This window comes from Anabrus simplex, chromosome 2, assembly GCF_040414725.1.
Source record: "Anabrus simplex isolate iqAnaSimp1 chromosome 2, ASM4041472v1, whole genome shotgun sequence".
Classification (NCBI taxonomy): Eukaryota; Metazoa; Arthropoda; class Insecta; order Orthoptera; family Tettigoniidae; genus Anabrus; species Anabrus simplex.
In genome coordinates, this window is record NC_090266.1 from 83,737,728 (window position 1) to 83,758,403 (window position 20,676).

General features: G+C 38.7%; 2 protein-coding genes across 4 annotated transcripts in view; both read left to right on the plus strand.

Annotated features, from left to right (window-relative positions):
• LOC136864910 (transforming acidic coiled-coil-containing protein 3) overlaps positions 1-20,676 on the plus strand; it is a 232,925-nt gene that overhangs the window by 200,168 nt on the left and 12,081 nt on the right. For 2 of the 3 annotated variants that reach the window (XM_068226473.1, XM_067142318.2), the window contains exon 8: positions 14,391-15,264. The exons of the other annotated variant lie outside the window; for it this stretch is intronic. In XM_068226473.1, the coding sequence (XP_068082574.1) occupies positions 14,391-14,574 (184 nt within the window). In that variant the 3' untranslated portion in view covers positions 14,575-15,264. Of the gene's footprint in view, positions 1-14,390; positions 15,265-20,676 lie in introns of those variants that run through there. 3 annotated transcript variants of the gene reach the window in all.
• LOC136864625 (craniofacial development protein 2-like) lies at positions 14,771-18,513 on the plus strand. The gene is made up of 2 exons (XM_067141866.2): positions 14,771-14,795; positions 17,771-18,513. The coding sequence occupies exons 1-2, from the start codon at positions 14,771-14,773 to the stop codon at positions 18,511-18,513; spliced, it is 768 nt and encodes a 255-aa protein (XP_066997967.2).

Consider the following 20,676-nt stretch of genomic DNA (forward strand, 5'->3'; position numbering starts at 1 on the left):
TAAAGTTAGACAAATTTTTAATCTGTCTTTTCCTTTATAGTCAGTTCATTCTCTTGGTTTTGATTCGCATAGCCTCCAGCTTCGAGTGTTTGATTTTCACGCTGCTTCTTCTTAGGTCCTAGGGGTAAGTAATCCTTTTCCGTAGTTTACTTGATAGGTCCCGTGTTGTCCAACTGCTACCGATTGGGAAAGTTTTGGAGACACCAAGGTAGAGTTGGCTCTTAATACTGTAGTGCTGTTACAGAGGAAGAAACCAATGACCGGGTAAGCATTCTGTTCGCACAACTAACTGCGTTGATTCAGGCCAAGTCTGGAAAAATCAAGGCCCAATCTGAAAAACCTGAAAAACTTGAGGCCCAGTCTCAAGAAATAAAGAACCAAATCATTTCTTTGGTCAACGAAGTCGTGACGGACAACAGCAAACCGGACAGGAAGCAGTCCAAAGTGATATTTGCGGTTGTGGAGTCCGTAGTTCAAGGCCCAGCGGAAATACCGGGTTCCCTGCATGAAAGCACTACAGCTCCGGAGACACGTGTGAAGCCTGCAAGCAGTGATGGCGGCTCCGGCGTCGTGAAGGTGGCAACTCCACGGGACAACGGGATCATTCTAGCGATGGTGGAGTCCGTAGTTCAAGGCGGAAAAAGCGAGTGTGCTGTGTGAAAGTACGACAGCTCTGGAGATACGGGTGAAGCCTGCAAGCAGTGATGGCGGCTCCGGCATCGTGAAGATGGCAACTCCACGGGACGACGGGATCATTGTAGCGATGGTGGAGATGTAGTTCAAGGCCCAGCGGAAAAACCGAGTGGCCTGTGTGAAAGCACGACAGCTCCGGAGACACGGGTGAAGCATGCAAGCAGTGATGTCGGCTCCGGCAACTCCATGGGACAACGGGATCAATGTAGCACCAACAACCAACAAACGAGGGTGCCATCTGACCAAGACAGTAATCCCGGCATGAAACCATATTACATGTTATGATTCTCATATTTTGGTCCGTATTGAAATTTACAATAAAGTCAAATAAATATGAAAGTTTATTTGTTCCACCTTTTCAATACATAAAAAGAATTTTAAAAAGAATTAAAACTGTAGGGACATGTTTCGCTCTTTAATTAAGAGCATCATCAGCCTATATCTCAAACTGAAAGGTAAATAATCAGGTATCTGATTGTAATTAAATTAAATATAAATGTGAAGATGATGTTACAAATGGTGAGCAAAATGGTTGACAATAGTTTAAAGATTAAAATATGGATAATCGTAAAATTTATACACCCTCCTGAAAGTCCTTGTTTAAATATAGCAAATAGGTATCCTGTGGAGGTTGAGGGCGTAATAGAAAACTAATAGATCCTAAACAGATTGATTAACACATTAATGAATAAAATCTAGCTGACCATTCCAAATGGTGCATTAATACATTGCTCACTTCAAGTGAGGTCTACGGTAAATTGCTAAGTCAAAACAAGAAGTGTAGTAGAGAAAATTTATCATTGTTAAATATTTCGAACGTTGGGAATAAATCAGAGTGGAGTTCAGATCCAATTCTTAAAATTTATAGCATAGAGATGCTTCTGTGGTCCATTTTAAGTGAGGTTTATAATATTATGTGAAGAGATAAAATTATAGTCCTCCAGAAGTCCGAGAGAAGAAGGGTGCTTGGTGGTAAGTGGCTTGTCAAATGGTAGTTGGAAGGAGTATCTTGTGTAGAACTGAAAGAGAAATTAGATTATAAGTCTGAAACAAAAGGAGAATTGTGTGTTAAAGAAAGGAGAGTTTAAAGAGAAAATGAATTGTGTAGATTGCTTACCTTTTTAGTAATGTTGAAATAGGTTGGCCTAAAGAAGAGTTGAAGAGAAAATGTTGTTTGTAATTTCATTTATTTTCAATTGTATTTAATCTCACTTCATTCTGCAACACTAGCAACTTAAATATCAGTCATTTCATCGCTACCATAGCAACCATTTAATACTATTACAATGTTGGAAGTAACTGACAAGAAAATAGTGAGAATGATTGCGGGTGCAAATAGGTGGAAACAATGACAGGAGTATGCTCGGAATGAGGATATGAAGGCTAATTTATGAATAAACTCAGTGGATGAAGTTGTACACATAAATTAGCTCTGGTGGTGGGGTCACGTGAGGCAAATGGATGGTGATAAGTTACCTAGGAGAAGAATGGACTTGGCCATGCAGGGTAAGAGAAATAGAGACCATGGGAAAGATAATTAGACTTGATTTTTAATACAGTGCATGGGATTTAATGAGGCCACCATGCTAGTTGCAAAATGTTTTCTGCACAATCTTCTCCAGCACAAGGTTTAATAGTAAAAATGCAACTTTATTGTATGTATATAAAAAAGCGTTTTATAGTCTTCATAACAGACTCTCCTTGCTTCATCCTTGTTGAAGATGTCTGCAAGTTTATTCCCTAGATTCACCTTTCCCTCTGTGTCATTCAGGCAGAGACTTACAAGAATTGTGAGCTTCTTGAGTACTCTAAAGTTAATGGAGCAATTAAGTAGACTCTCTCTTTAGATGCAAGTTGTACACCTTCTGGAAGTCCACAAAGGCATGTGCATCTTCTCGGTGAGCCACTGCGACTTGTAGAGGTGTTTGATTGTAGACTGACCCTTTCAAATTCTGCAATGGTATTCACAGACAACTATTTCTGCTGAAGACTGTATTCTGTCAAGGAGAGAGTTTGGCAGGATCTTGTAGCAGATGTTCAGGAAAACTATGCCATGTGTTGCCATTCCCTTTTTGTCATTTTTTTTTTCTTGTGAATCAATCAGTCAATCATTCACTTCTGATGTGCATTTAGGGCAGTCCACCAGGTGGCAGATTCCTTATCTGTTGTTTTCGTAGCCTTTTCTTGAATGATTTCAAAGAAATTGGAAATTTATTGAACATCTCCCTTGTAAGTTATTCCAATTCCTAACTCCCCTTCTTATAAACAAATATTTGCCCCAATTTGTCTTCTTGAATTCCAATTTTATCTTCATATCTTTCCTACTTTTAAAGACACCACTCAAACTTATTCGTCTGCTAATGTCATTCCACGCCATCTCTCCACCTAGAGCTCGGAACATACCACTTAACATTAAAATCTAATTTTTATTAGAAGATTGTTTGCCTTTTCATTACAATATATTTTCTTTCCACATTAGAACCTTTACATTATTGTTGATTCTCATTAATGGGACATGTTTCGTCCTTATTTTTTGGGCAACATCAGCCATGTTTCTTACCTTAAATCATAAAAATATATCAGAATCCTGTTTATATTATTATCTTGTAGAATTCTATAAAAGGCTATATTATGAAAGATGGTTAAAATATACTTATTGCCTTACATAAGTGTCCACATTTGACTAGATAATGATAATGATGGCCAGTGGGATTATATATATATAATGAATGACACTAAACCTAATATAAAAATTGGAATAACACTAAAAAACTGTAATTGAACTGTTGAAACAACTTTGGGAGGTTTTAGGTCTCAGTCTTATTGTCCACTGTTGTGTTTATTTTTGAAACATGTTCTCTTGAAGATATAATTTTAGTTCCCATTGGAACTTCTATAGCAAAGTTATTATATTAGCTGAATGTCTAGTAAGTTTTGTTAACAAACGTACTTAAGCACCAATGACATTAAATAAACTAATAGCTAATATTTGTAACTTATTGAAAGACGTTAACTATTTTTTAAACAGTAATTTTGGGCCGATGACCTTCGATGTTAGGCCCCTTTAAACAACAAGCATCATCATCAAAACAGTAATTTTAGTGTTTAACAGTGCTGTCCTGTCGATTTTTATAGAAATCCTTAAGTCATTATTTCTTGATTTAATTGTCATGTTGCCAAATCCAGCATCACTTCTGAAATTTTAACCTAGCAAGCATATTAATTGGATTTTGTTAAGTTGCTTGTTGTTGTTGTTGTTTAGCTGTTGTAGTGGCGTGCCGCTTCTTGTTAACGAGGATCGAATGGGGACCACTCAATTTGTTGTGTTAAAGATGGAATTCAGTCGCTTCAATTTGAAGAATGAAGTCGATTGAGTGTCTGTAACGAGAATAAAATTGATTTCTTAATATTGAAGTGTGGGGAATCGCGTTAGCTTTATTACTTCCGAGACTTTAGCCTACTCATTCACAAAGCATTTTACTTTTCCATTGAAATCATTCGGCTTTAATTTTTTGGCATAATTTCTCTTCATAAAATTAATCACCCAGCCTCGGCTAACCTTCTAATCCGAGAAACTGATTCCATGCGCAGCAGCTATTTCTCGTCCTTTGAAACAGTAGCAGCGATTGCGGGGGCAAAGGGGGGGGGTCGCCCCTGCCTACTTAGTGGAGAAAAAATTATAGCTTTATTCCGTTTTAGCCAGATAAAACTAGGAATTATAAAATAAGACAATTTATACAAATCCTTCTGTCTATTAACTAATTATTTCCTTTAATTTCTTTAAATATATTTTTTTTAAAAATACTTAGTGGAAATAAGCACAAAATTTTATCCGACTCAACTAACGGATTTTTCAGCGCCATAGCGAGTAATGGAGATTTGTGCTGTAGCATGTGGAAGCGCGGTTAGTATCTGATAGTACAAAACCTTCGTTGTGTACTTGTGTAATTGTTCCTTTGGTGAAAGAGTATTGTATGGTATTGAATTGAAATCTCAAAAAATCTATTATTATTGCAGTTAAGTTGGTAAGCTGTCAATCTTTACATTTCTATTGAAATTCACTCAGAAAACACCAAAACCTAACCATTTTGTAGCTATTGTTTCAGTTTTGTCCACCCCAACCTCACTATATTCCCCAGGACCCCGGTTCTACCGTATTTTGTTTTCTATAAATGTTTGTGTCCTCCCCCGCCCCCACTTCTAATTTCCAGTCGCTGCTACTGCATTAAAATACAGCATTTCCTTAGAAACGGGATATCCACCGTTGCGAACAAAATAGTTTGAAGTTTCGAACAGTAGACAATAAGCAGGTTCAGGATATAGAAAGTAAATGGGTGGCATGCAGGGATGCTGCAGTAGAAACAGCAAGGGAATGCCTAAGAACAACTGTGTGTAAAGATGGGAAAAGGCGAACATCTTGGTGGAATGATGAAGTGAGAGCAGCTTGTAAAGGTAAAAAGAAGTCTTATCAGAAATGGCTCCAAACAAGGGCCGAGGCAGACAGGGATTTGTATGTAGATGAAAGAAACAGAGCGAAATAAATAGTTGTTGAATCCAAAAGGAAGTTGTGGGAAGATTTTGGTAATAACCTGGAAAGGCTAGGTCAAGCAGCAGGGAAACCTTTCTGGACAGTAATAAAGTATCTTAGAAAGGGAGGCAAAAAGGAAATGAACAGTGTTTTGAGTAATTCAGGTGAACTCATAATCGATCCCAGGGAATCACTGGACAGGTGGAGGGAATATTTTGAACATCTTCTCAATGTAAAAGGAAATCATCCTGGTGGTGTTGCGAACAGCCGAGCTCATGGGGAGGAGGAAAATGATGGTGAAATTACCCTTGAGGAAGTGGAAAGGATGGTAAATAAACTCCATTGTCATAAAGCAGCAGGAATAGATGAAGTTAGACATAAGCATAGTGGGAAGGCAGGGATGAAATGGCTTCATAGAGTAGTAAGATTACCATGGACTGTTGGTAAGGTACCTTCAGATTGGACAAAAGCAGTATTTGTACCTATCTATAAGCAAGGGAACAGGAATAATTGCAACAACTATCGAGGTATCTCATTGACTAGTATACCAGGTAAAGTATTCACTGGCATCTTGGAAGGGAGGGTGCAATCAGTCGTTGAGAGGAAGTTGGATGAAAACCAGTGTGGTTTCAGACCACAGAGAGGCTGTCACGTTCAGATTTTCAATATGCGGCAGGTAATTGAAAAATGCTACGAGAGGAATAGGCAGTTGTGTTTGTTTCGTAGATCTAGAGAAAGCATATGACAGGGTACCGAGGGAAAAGATGTTCACCATACTGGGGGACTATGGAATTAAAGGTAGATTATTAAAATCAATCAAAGGCATTTATGTTGACGATTGGGCTTCGGTGAGAATTGATGGTAAAATGAGTTCTTGGTTCAGGGTACTTACAGGGGTTAGACAAGGCTGTAATCTTTCACCTTTGCTGTTCGTAGTTTACATGGATCATCTGCTGAAAGGTATAAAATGGCAGGCAGGGATTCAGTTAGGTGGAAATGTAATAAGCAGTCTGGCCTATGCTGACGACTTAGTCTTAATGGCAGATTGTGCCGAAAGCCTGCAGTCTAATATCTTGGAACTTGAAAATAGGTGCAATGAGTATGGTATGAAAATTAGCCTCTCGAAGATTAAAGTGATGTCAGTAGGTAAGGAATTCAACAGAATTGAATGTCAGATTGGTGAAACAAAGCTAGAACAGGTCGATAATTTCAAGTATTTAGGTTGTGTGTTCTCCCAGGATGGTAATATAGTAAGTGAGATTGAATCAAGGTGTCGTAAAGCTAATGCAGTGAGCTTGCAGTTGCGATCAGCAGTATTCTGTAAGAAGGAAGTCGGCTCCCAGAAGAAACTATCGTCACATCGATCTGTTTTCAGACCAACTTTGCTTTACAGGAGCGAAAGCTGGGTGGACTCAGGATATCTTATTGATAAGTTAGAAGTAACAGACATGAAAGTAGCAAGAATGATTGTTGGTACAAACAGGTGGGAACAATGGCAGGACGGTACTCGGAATGAGGAGGTAAAGGCTAATTTAGGAATGAACTCGATGGATGAAGCTGTACGCATAAACCGGCTTCGGTGGTGGGGTCATGTGAGGTGAATGGAGGAGGATGGGTTACCTAGGAGAATAATGGACTCTGTTATGGAGGGTAAGAGAAGTAGAGGTAGACCAAGATGACGATGGTTAGACTCAGTTTCTAACAATTTAAAGACAAGAGGTATAGAACTAAATGCGGCCACAAGACTATTTGCAAATCGAGGATTGTGGCGACGTTTTGTAAATTCACAGAGGCTTGCAGACGGAACACTGAAAGGCATAACAGTCTATAATGATAATGTATGTATGTATGTATGTAAGCAGATCCTCTACTTGCAGAAACTTGCCGCTGTTTGGTCCGCAAAGTGCTTTGTGAGACTTGTTAGCCGTTTGATGTGGACTTCTGTGGAACCGCGATAGCGCACATTGCGTGTAGACACTGAATACTTGTGACCCGCTGTCCTATTCCTGTATGTTTTGGCGTAACTGATCACCGCAAGTTTATATGATGCAGTATTAATCGAATACTTGCTCACTGTGGATAACAAACAATTTTGAGATTGTAACATAAAAATTTTCCAGTCTGTTAAACACAACAATTTCGATAAAACTTATAACTCTATAAACATACATGTAAAAAATACACACTATTATACAAAGAATGACATGTTTCATTCTACAAGAACATCCTCAGATTCTATCAAATCACTTAAAACATTACAGTATTGTTTATGTTACGTAATCTTGTCAATGATAGAACGCATATGTTTTGCCAAGTCCGTGGGTTTGATCTCTAATCCCTATGAACCGTCATCTGGCGTCCCACAGGAATGACTGTTAGGGCCTCTTCTATTTGTTTTGTTTCTAAATGATATTAGTACTGTCGTTCAGAGCAGTGAATGTCTCTTGTACGCTGATGACTTGAAACTATACAAAGTCATAGAAGAAGACGGTGATGGCGATTATCTACAAGAGGATTTGAAGCAAATGTGCGAGTGGTGTGATAAGTGGTCCCTTAAAGTGAATAAATTCAAGTGTGGTGTCATGTCATTTACTCGGAAATTAACACCTGTACTTTACAGATATAAAATCAGTGGAGAAAGTTTAAATCGTGTGAAGGAGTTTATTGATCTAGGTGTAATTCTTAGTAACAGGAATGGCTTATCCTTTGAGAAACACATTGATGGTATTATAAAGAAATCTTTCAGACTACTGGGGTTTGTCAAAAGGAATTGTAAAGATTTCAGTAACATTGCATGTGTCAAAACTCTGTTTTGTTCCCTGGTGAGACCCTGTCTTTTTTTTTTTTTTTTGCTATTTGTTTTACGTCGCACCGACACAGATATGTCTTATGGCGACGATGGGATGGGAAAGGCCTAGGAAGTGGAAGGAAGCGGCCGTGGCCTTAATTAAGGTACAGCCCCGGCATTTGCCTGGTGTGAAAATGAGAAACCACGGAAAACCATCTTCAGGGCTGCCGACAGTGGGGCTCGAACCCACGATCTCCCGATTACTGGATACTGGCCACACTTAAGCGACTGCAGCTATCGAGCTCGGTGAGACCCTGTCTGGAGTATGGTTGTGAGGTGTGGCTCCCGTATCAGAAAGGCCACATACACCATCTCGAGAGAGTACAGATAAGGTTCATGGAGTGGATTAGTTTCGGATTCCTGGGCATGCCACTCTCTTCAAGCAGGTATGAAGAATTTGTAAACATTCTTGGAATTAATACGCTGGCAACGCGCCGAAAATGTGCGAACACAATGTTAGCGATTAAATGCTTGAAGAGTAAAGTGGACTGTCTGGCTATACTGGGGTTGATCCCACTTCATGTTCCAAGCAGACAAACAAGGCAGAAATGTACATTCCACCTGCCCAAATGTAGGACGGTTGCACATGAAAATTCTTGGCCCATGCAAGCCCTTACAACAATAAATCAGCTGGAAGGGTCACTTGACATTTTTCACCACCCTTCCACTACATTTCGGAAAGTTCTTCTCAAGGATGGAACGTGATAATTTTGTAAATTATGTAAATAATTTGTAGAAAACCTGTGAAGATTTATATTTGTTTGTATATATATATATATATTATGTATATTTGTATGTATATTATTTAATTTAATTATTTTATTTTATTTTTTATTTAATTTTCTATTACATCATCTGTAATTGGGACATCCTGTAGATAATAAATATATTCTATTCTATTCTGTTTAGTGATAATATGAACCATTATTGACAAATAATAAATAATGAATTAATATAATGGAAAACTTCTGTACTTATCTAGACTGCCGATGCTAAGTCCGTTGTCACCAAACACTATTTCAGGACTGTGGTCATGGGGAGGCAAATGGAAAGTTTTGGGTATAGCACACTGCTAGCAGAGAGGGGAGGGGAAGCATGAGAGGGGCATGTGGAGCATTGTGGATCCTTCCTATTGGATGTTAAAATCAAGTATGTTGTAGTGTGGAGAGCTGCGGGGGAAATAGGGTGGAGCACTGTGGAATCTTCTTTCAGCATTTCATGTTATAATGTACTATTATGTAATATGGATTAATGCAAGTTAATTATTTAGGTAAATAAAGTACGGAATTGAAAGAGAGAATATTGATTTAATGACTATATGTTGTTCAGATATTATGTGAGTAGAGCCAAGATGGGGGGAATTTTTTTAAGTGTGTATGGTCATTTAGGTTGGTTACATTAACATTTTTTACGATATAAATTTCAATTGCTTCCTTTATATTCAAAGATTTGCTTTTGTTTTCGATGTGTAAAATTTTTAGATCTGTGTTGCTGTCTGTGAAATGGTGCGTCATATGTGCTGCCCGGAGGCTGAATGCCGATTATATCTGATCGCGTTTTTGTGTTCTTTGTATCTTGTGTGGAAATTATGTTTCGTTTTTCCTATATATGTGGCATTGCAGTTAGGTTCTTGGCACTTGAGTTCATAGACGCCTGACTTTGAGCAATGGTTTTTTATTTTTTTTATTTTTTTATTATTATTATTTTTTTTTTTTTTTTTTTTTTTTAGGTTGCACTTGCTGATGTGTCTCTGCGTTGTGTTGTTCATTCTAAAGGCTACTTTTAGACCTTGTTTCATGGAAATATTAGCTGCTTTCTGTGTGTTCTTTTTAATGTAGTCGAGAACCTCGTATTTTCCTTTATCATGTGTGGTGGTTTCCTGGAGATTTTTCTTATGTTTATTTAATAGTTTATCTGTGCCTGGAGGGTGGTTGTTTTCTTTCGCAATGTGTTTAATGATTTTTATCTCATTGAAAGCTGTTGTGCTCATTGGTATGGAAATAGCTCTGTATTCAATCCTGCTATTTTGAGTGTGTATGGTTGGATCGACTTGTCAGTAGCGTGCAATGTCTGAGTGGGCTTACTGTATACTTCGTAAGACAGGTTGTCATTATTCCTTCTGACTGTGATGTCTAAATAGTATATTTTTTGTTAGTTTCTGGCTCCATTGTGAACCTGATGGACTTCTATAAAGAATTTAGTGTGTTTAATAACTGGTATGCATTAGTGATTTCATTATCATATATGCATATGATGTCATCTACATATCTACTCCAGTGTAAGATTCCTTTTGAAAGCTGGCCTGTTAAGATGTTTTCGAAGTTATTCAGAAAATTTTTTGCTATGATACCTGATAATGGTGAGCCCAAGGCTAACCCTTCTTTCTGGCAATAGATTGTCGTTGAATGCAAAGCAATTTTGGTGTAGCGTTGTTCTAAGAAGGTTAATAATTTCTTTAGTTTCTTGTAGTGAAGTGTTTTCTTGAAGAAGATTATCGATAATTTTAATGGATTCATCTATTGGTATGTTGGTATACATGTTAGTGATGTCAAAGGATATCATAAGTGTGCTCCTTCTTATTTTGGGTTTATATAGCTCTTTAATTAGTTCTAGGCTGTTTTTAATTGATCTGTCTTCTTTAAGTGAGATTTTCTCTTTTAGAATTTGGTTGAGATGTTTGCTTAAATTGTAACTTGGCACATGCTAGCAAGTGGAAACTTTAAAACTTAACCACTTTGTTAACCTTTCTACAGACTGGAACTTTGCTTATACCCGTATTACATTAGTTAGTTTAAGTGCGGCCAGTATCCAGTATTCGTGAGATAGTAGGTTCGAACCCCACTGTTGGGAGCCCTGAAAATGGTTTTCCATGGTTCCCCATTTTCACACCAGGCAAATGCTGGGGCTGTACCTTAATTAAGGCCACGGCCGCTTCCTTCCCACTCCTAGCCCTCCCTGTCCCATCGTCGCCATAAGACCTATCTGTGTCGGTGCGACGTAAAGCAACTAGAAGAAAAAAACCATTAGTTAGCTAATTGAAGAATGAACTTTAGCTTACTATTTTATAGGCATATCAAGATTGAACTTTATTTGCCCGCACCAGTCAATCATTTCAGGAAGAGATGCTAATTAATTTCATTAGTTCCATTTTCAAAAATGGTCTTTATTTATTTCAAGGTGAACTTAATTAATGTTATTTATGAACTTCAAGAATGAACATTATTCGCTTAAAGTAATTAATTATTTCAGGGTGATCATAATTAATGTTGTCATTTATAAAATTCAGGAATGAACTTTCTCTATCCAAGTTAATTATATCAACAAGAGATTTTATTAATTTGTTGCTAATAAGTTTGGCACAACCTGCTATCCATTTATTGATTGTTAAGTGTGGATGAGAGTCCAATTTGACAAGTATTCAAGGAAATGATAGGCCGTTCATTTACTTTGATTGATTTTAATAAAGTTTATGTGGCCAGTCTATGCAATCTTTTACTCCCTCTCTGTACAATCTCCTAACATAAGACTGTACACGCCCTGCGAAACCCTCATGCTCCATTACACGCGTCAATAAGCGCGTGTTAGTTACTGGTACAATAGATTATACATTATTTTTTTTAGTCTTAATGGGCACATCGTTGTATGATATAATTTTGTACTCTGTGATAGAAAATCATCATCTTTTATCCTCTTCCTGATTTTCTTATCTGTTGCTAATTTATTTATTTCCATAGTATTTGAAGTTCTCCATAGCTCCAATATCTATTTCTTTGCTCTTTCCCGTTCTCATCACCATTTCTGTGCTTCCCTCTATACCAATTCTCGTTTTTTATTGTTGTTCCATCATCTTGCTTTGCTTATACTTGTAGTGTTTAAAATTCATTGCTTCGTTCATTTTCAAGGCCTTTTGTGTTTTAATATTTTGTTTAATGAAAAATGAAACCCTACAACCTGTTTTCCAGTCATTGACCAGGTCAGGGATGGAATGAATGAAGCAGATATAGGCTATTAGTACGATGGGGTCGCCACTCCCAAAGTGACTTATTAATGAGTGATAGGTGCTATGAAATGAGAATGGAGTGTGTTGCTGGAATGAAAGATGACAGGGAAAACCGGAGTACCCGGAGAAAAACCTGTCCCGTCTCCGCTTTGTCCAGCACAAATCTCACATGGAGCGACTGGGATTTGAACCACGGTATCCAGCGGTCAGAGGCCGACGCGCTGCCGTCTGAGCCACGGAGGCTCCCAATGTTTTGTTTAATACTATATAAAAAAAAACAAATGAAGTGCAGTGCTGCTTCTAGTAATTCTGCTGTTGGTTTTTCATTATGTTATCTGTGTTGTGTTGCATACAACATTATCAGCTCTCTACATCCATGTTGAAATAAAATGTTTGGAATTGTGCAGAAACAGCACCAACAAGTATTAAAGGTCCAACCATGTCTGGCAAAAAATTGAAAGGCGATTCCGTGGTTTCCCATTTTCACACCAGGCAAATGCTGGGGCTGTACCTTAATTAAGGCCACGGCCGCTTCCTTCCAACTCCTAGGCCTTTCCTATCCCATTGTCGCCATAAGACCTATCTGTGTCGGTGCGACGTAAAACCCCTAGCAAAAAAAAAAAAAAAAAAGAAAGAAAGGCGATTCATGATGATGATCAAGATTGAATGAAATGAAGGCTGGATGCAATATCTTCAGTGTGAAGGACATGACATTTCCTTATGATAAATAGTAACGTTACTGGTTACATTCCTCTAATTACATTTACTGTTTTCAGAGATGCCTAGGTGCCAGAATTTTGTGCTGCAGTAGTTCTTGAACACATTGATCTCGAAGGCTGTATGCCATATAGGCTGAATCCCATATGGGCTGTGTCATTTAATGCAGAGAGCAAAACCCACACGGTGCATGTTCTCTGGTTTTCATTGTTGTTACTACGAAACAAACTTACTATGTGGGTTCATCACTGCAATATAAGATTAGGTTCATATAAAACAAAAAACAAACTCCATGGCGCAACAGCCCCGAAGGGCGAGCGATCGCTGCTCAGCCCAAAGGCCTGCGGATTATGAGGTGTCATATTCAGCACGATGAATCCTCTTGGATGTTATTCTTGACTTTCTAGACCGGGATCGCAATCCCACCATCAGATAGCTCCTCAGTTGCAATCGCGTAGGCTGAGTGGACCTCGAACCAGCCCTCGGATCCAGATAAAAATCCCTGACCTGACCGGGAATCAAACCCGGGGCCTACCTTTACACTGCGGAGCTGGCATTTGGTTCATATAGTTCTCGAAGGAAATATAGATGACAGCAAACTACAGCTCTACACATCATATTCTTTTACCTTTCAAATCGTGTTGACTCTACAGCATTGTGCACGTAATAGTGGCCATGCACGAATATAGACTGAATGACAGTGATTTATTGGAATTATTATATGGTGATTGAGGAACAGATATTGATGGCTGTGATATTGATTTTATGTACTAATTATTACGTAGATGTACCTCTTGTACAGATGGTCTAAAATCCAAATAAACTCTTATCAGCCTTATTTTATTAGTTAAGGGTATAAGTTAACTTTAAAAAAAAATGGAAAACCTACTGATTTCAATCCACTATTTCAATGGCATGAGATCTATCAACTGTATTACAGTTTTTACAGATATAAATTAGACGGTATGAACTCAAATATAGCAAAATTTAAAAAAATATGTAAGTTCAAAACTAGTATTTAATTTTAAAATCCAAAATTAGTGAAAAATGACCGGTCCGGAAGATTAAAATCTACAGAAGTGAGCAAGACCTCAGTGTGTTAACATGCCATTAAATCTGTCTACATGAGGCTGACGTATTTGCGTACCTTCAAGTACCATCGGATTGAGTCTGTGTCGAACCTGCGAACTTGAGCTCAAGAGGCAAACACACTACTGCCTGAGCTACTCACCCCACCTTCCTTATGTTAGTACGAGATGCCAGTTAGATAAGTCTCAAGACTTGTATGCGACTTGATTAGACTGCCGTGGATTGAAATGTCTTAAGAGTTGCAAAAAGCATGCTAGGGTCAATTTCTGGGAAGCAGGGAGGTAATCTTATTTACATAGCCACAATAGTTTCATACTTCAAACTCTGTGAGATGTAAACTCTATTTGATGACATTTGAAAATGAATTTTAAGAAGCTGTATATAACAAACTTGTGTTCATGATATATTTCTCTGGTATACTTGTTTTTAATTGCTTATTAATGACTATAATGGATATTCATAGACAGTAACAATTTATGAGTTTTTGAAATAATGTATTTTTCTTTTCTCTTCAGTGTAAATGAAGAAATAAACATGCTGCATAGCAATCATGAGGTTACAGTTTCAAAATTAAGAGCAATGTTGAAGGAAGCACAGGTGAAAGTGAAATCGTTGGAAGAAGCTGTAGAACAAAAAGCAAAAGAGAATCAAGAACTGGTTACTATATGTGATGAGTTGATTGGTAATGTTGAAAAGTGATTCACCATTTGAACGGAACAGGATATTTCTATGGCTAAAGTTTGCTCCTTCTCTTAAAATGATTTAACACTATAGCAACTGAATGTTAAAATAAACTTCAACATATATCAAGTTACACTTGTTTTCAAACATATTTAATGTTTGTTCATTACTCAAACTTTAGCAAAGCAAAAGGAAAGTCACCTCCGCACAGGCCATGAAGGCCCTTGGAGGAATGGAAGGTAAAGGCTTCCACCATTGTTAACCTCGGCACGTGATGGGGTAGAGTGGTTAGCTCTACGCTCAGCCGCCTTTGCCCCCAGGAATTAACCTGGTACTCATTTTTGGTGTAGGCTGAGTGAACCATAGGGCCATATGCACCTCCGGGAGTGGAAATCTCGTTTCTTAAATTTTACGACTTCCTGACGGGGATTCGAACCCACATCCTTCGGGGCGAACCAAGCACGCCTTTACCGCCTCGGCCAGGCAGCCCCTACTCAAACTTTAGCCATAGAAATATTCTGTTCCGTTCAAATATTAGATCTCACGGGAAGAATGATTGGTAATTTATGATAGATTGAAATTGAGTGTTATAGAATTATATGCTTAATTTATTATCTAGTTACTGTATACTTCCATATTTTTAATTTCTTAAGGATAATTATGTGTGCTAAGTTTTTTAAGTTAGTATAATAAATTATTTTGCGTGGATCTTGGTAATGTTATCCACAGTTCAAAAAAATTAGGGGAACATGTTTTGTAACGTCTGGTATGTGAACATTAATTTGGTAGATGGGGTTCCAGTGGTCGTACAGCATACCTTGCGACCTTAGCTACTCAGGGTATGTCAAATCTTGTTATACTCCATCTGTAGGCATAGCCATGCATTAAACTGTCAGGTGACCCCCCAAAACAAAGTGAATAGTGGTGCGTCCATGAGTCGTCGTGAGGTACACAGACTACTGCGGTCATTTGAGCACATCCCATGAGACATCTTAACGAGGTTCAAGTCGCAAGGGCTGTCACTTTGATCCAGGAAGGATGGACTTTTCCGTCGTGTTGCTGTGGATCTCAATGTGTCTCTGTCAGTTATTCAACGCTTGTGGAATCGCTACAGTGAGACAGGCAGTTCACAAGGAGGGTTGGACAAGGTCGTGGATGCACAACAACCCCACAGGATGACTGATATCTGACCATCTGTGTGTTGCGGCATCGTTCAGCAGCTGCCAGAGAACTGCAACAAGACCTCAGGAGGGTCACTGGAGTCACGGTGTCTGACCAGACTGTAAGGAATTAGTTAAGAGAAGTGTCCTTAGACCCAGATTTCCTGTTTGAGTTACCCATTTAATGCAGCAACATCGCGCAGCTCGCCTTCTGTTTGCCCGTACCCACAGCAACTGGCAACTTCGCCAATGGAGACCTGTGTTGTTCACAGACGAGTCCAGATTTCCCTTGACACAACGTGATGGATGTTAATGTGTATGGAGATGCCGTGGTGAGCAGTACGTGCCAAATGCTGTCCAGGAAGGCGACCGATTCGGACAAGGTTCTGTGATTGTGTGGAGTGGCATCAGTATTGATGGCCATACGGATCTTGTCGTCGTCCGTGGTATCTTACCGCTGCGAGGTACGTGAAGCAGATACTGCTACAGCATGTGTTGGTTGCTGCACATGGTGTTGGCCCTGAATTCCTACTCATGCACGACAATGCCAGGGCTCATGTAGCACGCATTACCAGAGCTGTCTTGCGAGACCTGAACATTCAAGGGATGGAATAGCCAGCAGTGAGTCCCGACCTTAATCCCATTGAGGATGTGTGGGATAGGCTTGACAGAAGTGTTCGTGAATGTCCTGTTTCACCACAGACTCTCTAAAGACTTTAAACAGGTTCTCATTGAAGTATGGGACCTGATACCACAATGTGACCTCCGTCAACTTATACGGAGCATGCCACATAAGTGCCAAGCTGTGATAAATGCTCATGGAGGACATACACTGTACTGAAGCTCTCGAACTGTGATAAAAATCCACCCTGGTGTACTGTTATCACTTTGTTTTTGCCCCTATTAGGACATTTCGGTTTGTATTCTGAAAATGAACACAAATCCATTGATATTCTTTCGTATACTTCAACGGTAAAGAATAAAGGTTTAGTTGGTAATATACCTGGGTGTGAGGTGTTGTTTTGTAGAACATGGCATACATTCAAAAACATGTTCCCCTAATTTTTATGAACTGTGTATTTCTTGGTTCCTTTCGTGAAATTATGCAGACTACATCTGCCTACACAACTGCATAATATTGAATTTCTTTTAACTTATTTTCAAAGTTCATTTCAATACACTATATTTACCATCTTTGCCACCCATTGGTCAAAATATATAGAACTAACAATTATTGGAAAAATATTAAAAAGAAACAAGTATAAAAAAAGACAGTTCATTTTACACATATTTTTTAGTGCTTCGATAAGAAAAGATTCATTATATAAGAATGTAGAAAGAACATGACCGAGCTCGATAGCTGCAGTCGCTTAAGTATGTCCAGTATTCGAGAGATAGTGGGTTCGAGCCCCACCGTCGGCAGCCCTCAAGATGGTTTTCCGTGGTTTCCCATTTTCACATCAGGCAAATGCTGGGGCTGTACCTTAAATAAGGCCATGGCTGCTTCCTTCCCACTTCTAGCCCTTTCCTGTCCCATCGTCGCCATAAGACATATCTGTGTCGGTGAAAAAAAAGAAAGAACATGACGTATATTTTATATAGATATCATCTAGTATGCCAATTAAGTATGTGAAAAAATGTTAATAAATAATGATTCATGGCGTGGGTTACTGTAGTCACGTCCTAGTTCGTGAACCATGGGCAATGGCTGAGTGGCCTAGTAAATGGTCCCGAGAGTCAGGATACCAGTTTTTACGGAATGGGAGTGGGCATCTGGGACATATTCCGAGTCATGGCCTTCCTTGTGCTCATGGGGCTAGGGCTATACAATCCACCGGTGGTCCATAACCCATTAGAGAAGAGATCTTCACTTGTACTATGTGTAAGTAAGGTAGCATCCTGCTTCGTGAACTTACCAAACTCAGAATGTTTTAAGCAAGCCTTGGACCTATGGGAGTAATGGAGTCCCACTCTCATTTGACAGGTGAGGGTCTCCTTGGAAACAACTTTTGAACGAAATGGAATTTGATGGGGTGCTATCAATATTAATGGAGCTTATGGAAGAAACAAAGTAGAACTGGCTGAGTCAGCAAAGAGGGTGCATATGGATGTACTAGGAATAAGTGATATTCGGGGAAGGGGAGGTAACGAAGAAGAGATAGGAGATTATAAATTGTACTTGGCGGATGTTAAAAAGGGAAGGGCAGAGTCTGGGGTATGGCTGTTCATCAGGAATACCACTGCACACAACATAGTTTCTGTTAGGCACATAAACGAGCGAATGATGCGGGTAGATTTGGCAGTTGGAGTAATTATAATGAGAATTGTCTCAATATATTCACCATGTGAGGGTGCAGTTGAGGTTGAAATTGACATGTTTTATGAAGCATTGAGTGACATCGTGGTCAGGGTCAACAGGAAGGATAGGATAGTGCTAATGAGTGATTTCAATGTGAGAGTTGGAAAGAGAACTGAAGGATACGAAAGGGTGATTGGTAAATGTGGGGAAGATATGGAATCTAATAGAAATGGGAAACGTCTGCTGGACTTCTGTGCTAGTATGTGTTTAGCAGTTACGAATACATTGAAGCATAAGGCTATTCACTGCTACACATGGGAGGCTAGGGGTACCAGATCCATAATAGACTATATCTTAACTGACTTTGAATTCAGGAACTCTATTAGGAATGTAAGGGTTTTTTGGGGATTCTTCGATGAAACAGACCTCTGTCTGATCTGTAATGAACTAAGTATCTCTAGGCCTAGGATAGAGAAAGTGAAATCTGTCTGCAAATGAATAAGTGTAGAAAATCTCCAGGATGAGGAAATTAGAAGTACATGGATATAATTAGAAGTTCCGAACCATAGACTCAGAATATAGAAAGGGAATGGGTGACATACAGGGATGCTGTAGTAGCAACAGCAAGGAAATGCCTAGGAACATGGGAAAAAGCAAACCTCTTGGTGGAATGATGAAGTGAGAGTAGCTTGTAAACGCAAAAAGAAGGCTTATCAGAAATGGCTCAAAACAAGGGCTGATGCAGACAGGGAATTGTACTTAGATGAAAGAAACAGAGCAAAACAAATAGTTGTTGAATCCAAAAAGAATTTGTGAGAAGATTTTGATAATAACCTGGAAAGGCTAGGTCAATCAGCAGGGAAACCTTTCTGGACAGTAATAAAGAATCTTAGGAAGGAAGGGGAAAAGGAAATGAACAATGCTTTGGGTAGTTCAGATGAACTCATAATAGATCCCAGGGAATCTCTGGAGAGGTAGAGGGAATATTTTGAAAAGCTTCTCAATGTAAATGGAATTCGTCATGGTGATGTCGCATACAATGGAACTCATAGGGAGGAGGAAATTGATGTTGGAGAAATTACGCTTGAGGAAGTGAAAAGGATGGTAAATCAACTCCATTGTCATATAGCAGCAGGAATAGATGAAATTAGACTTGAACTGGTGAAGTGTAGTGGGAAGGCAGGGATGAAATGGCTTCATAGAATAATAAGATTAGCATTGAGTGTTGGTAAAGTACCTTCAGGTTGGACAAAAGCACCTATCTATAAGCAAAGGAACAGGAAGGATTGCAACAGCTATCGAGGTATCTCATTGATTAATATACCAGGCAAAGTATTTACTGGCAACTTGGAAGGGAGGGTGTGATTGGTGGTTGAGAGATAGTTTGATGAAAGCCAGTGTGGTTTCAGACCACAGAGGGGCTGTCAGGATCAGATTTTCAGTATGTGCCAGGTAATTAAAAAATGCTATGAGAGCATCCCTGCCATCTTTTATGATTTATCCATAAAATTTATGGAAATTGCTGCATTTTACGGTTTTACGGATGGACGGTGTCATTTATGACTTCGTGGACAAAAATTTGAGATGTTAACGTTCGATAATCGCTCCACTTCCGTACAATCGATTGTTTGCATGGGTGGAAGCACGCTCGATCTTGGTCAAAGTCAAGTCCACAATGGTCAATAACCCATTCTTTGATATGATTGGTATTTTTAACCGTGTGATATTTGTGTCATTATTGCAATTGAATTTAAAGTCAGGATAACAGTTCATCCATGTGAATCTTAGGTGTCAGCAGGCTCTGCTCCGCAAATTCTTTGTTCCACTCTGTTCACTTGTGATTTAACCTATATTCTTTGACCACATGATTGTTTTTCTTTGTTGGACTTTTAAGGTTATGATATATTTTAATGAAATGTTCGAGTTTCTGTGTTATAACTTCATAATACACAGTCTCCTGTATTCGTTGGACTAATAGGGAACATGCATGATCCGGGGTTTTAATTAAAAATATGCTAATCTGATTCAAAATTTCACGCAGAATTCAAAAATGTGATCAGAATGTACAAATAATAATTCCAAACATGATAAAAATCTAAATTAAAGTACGAAAATGTCACGTCACGCAAGTACGCGATCTCATTGGTCTGACGTCATCGTACAGGTTGACTGAATTACCAGACGAAATAACACGTAGTGTGCTGTGAGAAGCAGGATACACTTCGCGTATTTCTACTTTATGTTAGTGTCTGGCTTGGTTAAATTCGAAGTCTATACATTGGATGATAATCTGAGTGGTATATTTTAGACTTAAAATGAATCCTGCACAGACAGTGAGGCAGAAAACTTATAAATGGTGTATAGTTCCGATGAGCAATAGCACATCGCATACCATCCCAAACAAATTGTTTATAAATGTTCCAAAGACGCTAAAACTAGGGAGAAATGGATTTTGGCGAGCCGGAGAAATGCTGGTGATAAATCGGAAAAGTCTACAGTTTATTTTTTTAAAGATCATTTTAACGTAAGTTGAATTTGTTTGAATTTTCAATCACTTTTCCATGTCAGCTGTTCTAGTGGTAACACTTTGAATTTTAATGTATGATGCTTTAGTTAAATGCTTCATTTACATCTTGGAATATGAAAGTAATAAACAGTGCA